The following is a 7,500-nucleotide window of genomic DNA, read 5'->3' on the forward strand; positions in this document are numbered from 1 at the left end:
TCGTCTGTATCTGTGTCTTTTGTTGTCTGTATCTGTGTCTTTTGTCGTCTGTATCTGTGTCTTTTGTTGTCTGTATCTGTGTCTTTTGTTGTCTGTATCTGTCTTTTGTCGTCTGTATCTGTGTCTGTTGTCGTCTGTGTCTTTTGTCGTCTGTATCTGTGTCTTTTGTTGTCTGTATCTGTGTCTTTTGTTGTCTGTATCTGTGTCTTTTGTCGTCTGTATCTGTGCCTTTTGTCATCTGTATCTGTGTCTTTTGTCGTCTGTATCTGTGTCTTTTGTTGTCTGCATCTGTGTCTTATGTCTTTGTCGTCTGTATCTGTGTCTTTTGTTGTCTGTATCTGTGTCTTTTGTTGTCTGTATCTGTGTCTTTTGTTGTCTGTATCTGTCTTTTGTCGTCTGTATCTGTGTCTGTTGTCGTCTGTGTCTTTTGTCGTCTGTATCTGTGTCTTTTGTTGTCTGTATCTGTGTCTTTTGTCGTCTGTATCTGTGTCTTTTGTTGTCTGTATCTGTGTCTTTTGTTGTCTGTATCTGTGTCTTTTGTTGTCTGCATCTGTGTCTTTTGTCGTCTGTGTCTTTTGTCGTCTGTATCTGTGTCTTTTGTTGTCTGTATCTGTGTCTTTTGTTGTCTGTATCTGTGTCTTATGTCTTTGTCGTCTGTATCTGTGTCTTTTGTTGTCTGTATCTGTGTCTTTTGTTGTCTGTATCTGTGTCTTTTGTCGTCTGTATCTGTGTCTTTTGTTGTCTGTATCTGTGTCTTTTGTCTTTGTCGTCTGTATCTGTGTCTTTTGTCGTCTGTATCTGTGTCTTTTGTCGTCTGTATCTGTGTCTTTTGTCGTCTGTATCTGTGTCTTTTGTTGTCTGTATCTGTGTCTTTTGTTGTCTGTATCTGTGTCTTTTGTTGTCTGCATCTGTGTCTTTTGTCGTCTGTATCTGTCTTTTGTCGTCTGTATCTGTCTTTTGTCGTCTGTATCTGTGTCTTTTGTCGTCTGTATATGTCTTTTGTTGTCTGCATCTGTCTTTTGTCGTCTGTATCTGTGTCTTTTGTCGTCTGTATATGTCTTTTGTTGTCTGCATCTGTCTTTTGTCGTCTGTATCTGTGTCTTTTGTCGTCTGTATCTGTGTCTTTTGTCGTCTGTATCTGTCTTTTGTCGTCTGTATCTGTCTTTTGTCGTCTGTATCTGTGTCTTTTGTCGTCTGTATCTGTGTCTTTTGTCGTCTGTATCTGTGTCTTTTGTCGTCTGTATCTGTGTCTGTCTTCTGTCTGTCTGTGTATGTCTGTCTGTCTGTGTATGTCTGTCTGTCTGTGTATGTCTGTCTGTCTGTGTATGTCTGTCTGTCTCATTACAGAACACAGCAGTCTGATTCAGAATCAGAACAATTTTGTTGTCTCAGCAAGAGAAATGAAGTTTTGCTGAAGTCTGCGATACAAACGCTATACAGATTACAAACAGGACAGTAAAATTTGGCTTACAACATAACAATGTAAAAAAGAAAAAAAAAATGAGTAAAAGAAAACATAAACAAATAAACAAAAAGTTGTAATGAAATAAACCTGATCAGAAAACCGCCTTTCCACTATTTTGCACACACACACACACACACACACACACACACACACACACACACACACACAAGGGGCTGTATGCATGCATCCACACACACAATTTGCATATAGTACTTGCACAGCATATTAATCAGCTATGATGGTGAAACCATTACATTAAAAAATACCAAGCTGTTAAATGTACAACAAAGGTTTCAAACAAATATGGCATAAAAAAACATCCCGTACAACTCACAACAGCAAAGGTTTAAAGCAAATATTCGCAAAAAACATCAAATTTCTACATTAACATTAACATTTGTTTTTTACAGTAAGCTAAAACATTCTCAACTTAAAGTCAGATTCAGCGTGAAAGCGTCAATTGAAGTATGACAGAGTGCATTTACCACAGTGATTGCCCCTTGTGAAGTGCGCATCTTATGATTATTGTTAATTAACTCACTCAGTACGGCCAGTCCTCTCTTCTCCTCTACACAGACCCCTCGGATGTCCAGTGAGCGTCTGAATGAGCCAACCTTTAGCTTCCGTCGTCAGAATTGTGGTATTCTTTGTCAACATTTACCTCTTCAGTATAAGAGCCTTCCGCTTGCAATATTTTGATGATGGTAATTGGGGTGAAACGCTGTTAACGTCATCTCTTTCGCGGGCGTTCGTATGGAGAGAGTTAATGTCTGTTTACACTTGCAGGATTACGGAACACAGCAGCTTCTCTTGTATTACGATGCACCAGGACAGTGGGAGAGTGTGTATAAATCGGAGAAGGTGAGTTGTCACCCTCGTTTAAAAAAAAATATTTTGTCTGTTTTTCCCTTGCATTGAAGGTGACATTTTAGCTTGAACATCCTCACAACAGGCGCAACAGCCGAGTGGTTAAAACATTGCAACTGTCAGTCTGAAAGTCCTGGGTTTGAATCCTGGCTGGTGGCTGAAAGGTGGAGAGTTTTCCAATCTCCCAGGTCAACTGCTGTGTTGACCTGCTAGTGCCTGTAACCCCCAATGTGGGTATACACACGCAGAAGGTCAAATACGCACGTTGATCCCGTGATCCATGCAAGCATTCGGTAGGTAATGGAAACAAGATCGTAGATCCCAGCCCCCCCCCCCCCCTCCCATACCCCCTTGCCCCCCCCTGAAAACTGCCTACATGGTTCGGTTAAAAACGGTCATACACGTAAAAGCCCACTCCTGTATGTGAGTGAACGTGGGAGTCGCAGCCCACGAATGAAGAAGAAGAAGAAGAAGACGATGATGAAGAAGACGAAGACGAAGAAGAAGACGACGACGAAGAAGAAGAAGAAGACGAAGAAGACGAAGACAAAGAAGACGAAGACGAAAAAGATGACGAAGAAGAAGAAGATGACGACGAAGAAGAACAAGAAGAAGACGAAGAAGACGAAGACAAAGAAGACGAAGACGAAAAAGAAGACGAAGAAGAAGATGACGAAGAAGAAGACGAAGAAGAAGAACAAGAAGACGAAGACGAAGAAGAAGAAGACGAAGATGAAGAAGAAGAAGAAGAAGAAGAAGACGAAGAAGACGAAGATGAAGACGAAGAAGAAGAACAAGAAGACGAAGACGCAGAAGACGAAGACGAAGAAGAAGAAGAAGACGAAGAAGATGAAGACGAAGACGAAGAAGAAGACGAAGAAGAAGACGAAGACGAAGATGAAACGAAGAAGAAGGCGAAGACGAAGACGAAGAAGACGAAGACGAAGAAGAAGAAGAAGATGAAGAAGACGAAGAAGGTCCTCACCACCATAACATTTCCAGTCTACATGCAACATCACATCACTGTAGCACTAGCAGAACTCACAACAAGTTTTAGAATCAATGCTTTGCAACTTAAAAAAAAAAAAAAAAGAAAGAAAGAAAAAGATGCTTCCGTTTGAAATTCGCCTCCCCCTATTGTGTCTTATGGCGCCATGGCCTTCCTTGAATAAAACAGTGTTATTGTCTCACACACACATACTTGTATCTATATCTGAATGGATTTTACTACAAAATTTTGCCAGGGACACGTCCTGTGGCCATGGGTTCTTTTACGTGCGCCAAGTGCATGGTACACATGGGATCGCAGTTGATTGTCTCTTCAAAATGACTAGCATCCAGACCACCACTCAGAGTGTTGTAGAGGGGGAGAAAATTCTGGCACGTGTTTGATTCAGTCCTGTATGCTAAGATTTTCTCACTTCCCAGGTGGACTTTTTTTTACCACTTGGTTAACACTCTGACTCATATGTTCAAGGTTGACTCAAGCAGTATATACTCCTGTACATGTGGTATGTTGGGGGAAGGGTATGTATAAATGTATGTTTGCATGCATTGTGTTTATGAGTGTGTTTAGTTTGCTAGGTACAGTTTGGTGTGTATATGTAAACTTTGATGTTTCATGTTGTGTATATATACAATCATGTGTGTTTTGTAAAGTGCCTCAGCAGTTTTCTAGACAGAGTGCAAAATGATTATTGTTGTTCTTCTTCTTTTTCTTCTTACTACTATTACCGCTACCACTACTACTACTACTACTACTCCTCTTCTTTTTGTTATTATTATTATTAATATTATTGTTGTTGTTCTTATTATTCTTCACCTAGAGAGTATTCTGTACAGAGTGCTGTATAAAAGTATATATTCTTTTTCCTCCTCTTCTTGAGGAATTTTCGGGACATGCTGTATATATATATATAAGGATACACGAGTATCATTATCTTTAATATTCACCTGGAGCAGTTTTCTGTATGGAGTGCTAGTATAAGCATCCACTTTTTTTTTTACGAAAGACATCAGCAGTATCATCATGATCAGTGAACGGTTGACGGAAAAGGAAAGCGAGCATGTCTCTCTCTCTCTCTCTCTCTCTCTCTCTCTCTCTCTCTCTCTCTCTCTCTCTCTCTCTCCCCCTCCCTCTCTGTGACTACGTAATCGGGTCGATGGCCTCGGGTTACTTAGATATCAACCTCAGCAGTAGTCTACGATGATTGTGCGTATACATACCGTTAGATATTGTTTTGTCTTCCTTATGAAAAGCAATAGAATGTTGTGAAAAGTGTAGGAGGGAGGGAACGTTCGAAGGGGTGGGAGAGGGGGGGAGCGTGTTTTCCACGGTGATATGAGCATGTTGCTTAAGTCATTAAACCATTTGAATCTCTCTCTCTCTCACTCTGTGCTCCACAGAACTGCTCGGCGAGGGTCTCCGTGCTCTCCAAGGCCCTGAACCAGATCATCGACCTGACGGACGTGTACACCGGGTCCCGGAGCGCGGGGTGCCAGCTCTTCACGCAGGATGGCCAGCCCTACTACAACTGCACCGACAGCGTGTCCTTCCGCGCCTCACGGGAGCGCTGGTGGTACATAGCCGTCGCTCGCTGCGATCCGTCGGTGAGAGGGGTGAGTGGGGTGTGTTGGGGGTGGGTGGGGTTGGTGGGGGGTGTGGATTTGTGGTGGTGGTGGTGTGTGTGTGTGTGGTGGAGGGGGGCAGTTGGTGGGAGTGGTGTGGGTGAGTGGATAAGGGGGGGGTGTGTGGGTATGAGGAGGTTGGGGGCTGGGTGGTGGTGTTGGAGGGGAGTGGGTCGTGGAGGGTCGTGGTTTGTGGGAGTGGGTGGGGGTTTTTGGGGGGGTGGGGGGGGGATTGGTTGAGAAGGGTGTGGGTTGGAGGGATGTGGGTTGTGGGGGTGGTGTGGGGGAGTGGGGTTGGAGGGGGTGGGTGGGTAGGAGTTGGATGGGGAGTGGGTTGTGGTGGTGGTTTGGGGGAGAGGGTGGGATGTGGGGTGGGGGAAGTGGGTTGTGGTGTTGGTTTGGGGGAGAGGGTGGGATGTGGGGTGGGGGAAGTGGGTTGTGGTGTTGGTTTGGGGGAGAGGGTGGGATGTGGGGTGGGGGAAGTGGGTTGTGGTGTTGGTATTTGGAGGATGGATTGGAGGGGTGTGGGTGTGGGGGAGTGGGTTGTGGGGGTGGTTTTGGGGAGTGGGTTGGGGTGGTGGTTTGGGGGAGTGGGTGTGGGGGAGTGGGTTGGGGTGGTGGTTTGGGGGAGTGGGTGTGGGGGAGTGGGTTATGGGGGAGTGGGTGTGGGGGAGTGGGTTGGGGGAGTGGGTTGTGGGGGAGTGGGTGTGGGGGAGTGGGTTGGGGGAGTGGGTTGTGGGGGAGTGGGTTGTGGGGGGGGGGGGTTGGGGGAGTGGGTGTGGGGGAGTGGGTGTGGGGGAGTGGGTTGGGGGGTGGTTTGGGGGAGTGGGTTGGGGGGTGGTTTGGGGGAGTGGGTTGTGGGGGTGGTTTGGGGGAGTGGGTTGGGGGGTGGTTTGGGGGAGTGGGTTGTGGGGGTGGTTTCGGGGAGTGGGTGTGGGGGAGTGGGTGTGGGGGAGTGGGTTGGGGGGTGGTTTGGGGAAATGGATGTAGGGGTGGTTTGGAGGAGTGGGTGTGGGGGAGTGGGTTGGGTTGTGGGGTGGTATGGCGGAGTAGGTGGGGTTGGGGGAGTGGGTTGGGGGGGGGGAGGGTTTGGGGGAGTGGGTTGGGGGGGTGGTTGGGGGGTGGGGGGGTGGGGTGGTTTGTGGGGTGGTTCTGAGGGGAGTGGGTTGTGGGGTGGTATGGCGGAGTAGGTGGGGTTGGGGTTGGGGGAGTGGTTTGGAGGGGTGGATGGGTAGAAGTTGGAGGGGGGGTGGGTTGTGGGGGTGGTTTGGGGGAGGGGGTTGGAGGGGGTATGTGTGTGATAGGGAAGGGGGGGGGGGGAGTGGATAGGAGTGTGGGGAGAGGATAGAGGATGATGATGACGACGACGGTGATGATAATGATGACGACGACGATGATGATGATGATGATGACGACGATGAATATAATGATGATGACGACAACGATGATGGTGATGACAACGATGACGACGATAATGATGACGACGACGACGATAATGATGACGACGATCATGAATATGATGATGACGACAGGGACAGGTAAAGAGGTCACCTGACTGTGGTGTTGTCCAACAGAAAACTGGGCTGCAGCTGGACTATACTATGCACATGATGAACGGCGCCCCGGATGACATTTTGCACTATGAACTCTCAGCCGACGAGTTCTGTGAGTGGCATGGCTGAGAGTATTATGTTCATTTTAATGACGATGATGATGATGTGGATAACAGTGATGATACTACTTATGATGATGATGATGATGATAATCATGATGATTATGATAATAGTAATGATAGTAATGCTGGTAATAAAAAATAAAACAACAGCTACTCCTTCTGCTTGTAATGGTAATTGTAATAATATTGATGATGATGATAATACTAATACTAATAATGATGATGATGATGATGACGATATGATAATAACGACACTAAATAATGATGATTATAATAATACTAATGCTAATGATAATACGAATACTGATGATAATACTATAATGATAATGATTATTATGATGATGATACCACTACTTCTACTACTACTGCTACTACTGATGATGATAATGATAATAATGACAATAACAATAATAATAATAATAATAATGATAATAATAACAAGAACAACAACAACAACCACAATACTACTACTACTGCTACTACTACTACTACTGCTACTACTGCTGCTGCTGCTACTACTACTATTACTACTAAAGATGATGATGATGATGATGACGACGATGAATGCTGCTGCTGCTGCTACTGCTGCTGCTGCTGATGATGATGATGGTGATGGTGATAATCATGACGACGATGACAAACAGTGATCACAGAATAATCTACACAGCGTGCCCTGTGTGTGCCTGTGTTTTTTTGTCGTAGACATCCTGCCAGTGGACATCACTTTCCTCCTCGTCTACGTCCTCCTGCTCGTCGTGTCCATCATCTGTGCAGGTGTGTCACGGGTTCTCTCCCCTCTCTCTCTCTCTCTCTGTCTCTCTCCCTTCTTGTTCTCTCCCTTCCTTTGCTGTTCTGTGGGGTCTGA

At 45.5% G+C, this 7,500-nt stretch overlaps 1 protein-coding gene across 2 annotated transcripts in view; it reads left to right on the forward strand.

Moving 5' to 3' along the window:
- LOC143277633 (transmembrane protein 145-like) overlaps window positions 1-7,500 on the forward strand; it is a 28,806-nt gene that overhangs the window by 3,668 nt on the left and 17,638 nt on the right. Inside the window, exons 3-6 of one of the 2 annotated variants that reach the window (XM_076582521.1) lie at window positions 2,252-2,326; window positions 4,739-4,942; window positions 6,535-6,625; window positions 7,338-7,409. In XM_076582521.1, the coding sequence (XP_076438636.1) occupies window positions 2,252-2,326; window positions 4,739-4,942; window positions 6,535-6,625; window positions 7,338-7,409 (442 nt within the window). Of the gene's footprint in view, window positions 1-2,251; window positions 2,327-4,738; window positions 4,952-6,534; window positions 6,626-7,337; window positions 7,410-7,500 lie in introns of both variants that reach the window. The other variant, XM_076582520.1, reaches the window with a different exon arrangement.

The sequence above is a fragment of the Babylonia areolata genome, chromosome 34 (genome assembly GCF_041734735.1).
Source record: "Babylonia areolata isolate BAREFJ2019XMU chromosome 34, ASM4173473v1, whole genome shotgun sequence".
NCBI lineage: Eukaryota > Metazoa > Mollusca > Gastropoda > Neogastropoda > Buccinidae > Babylonia > Babylonia areolata.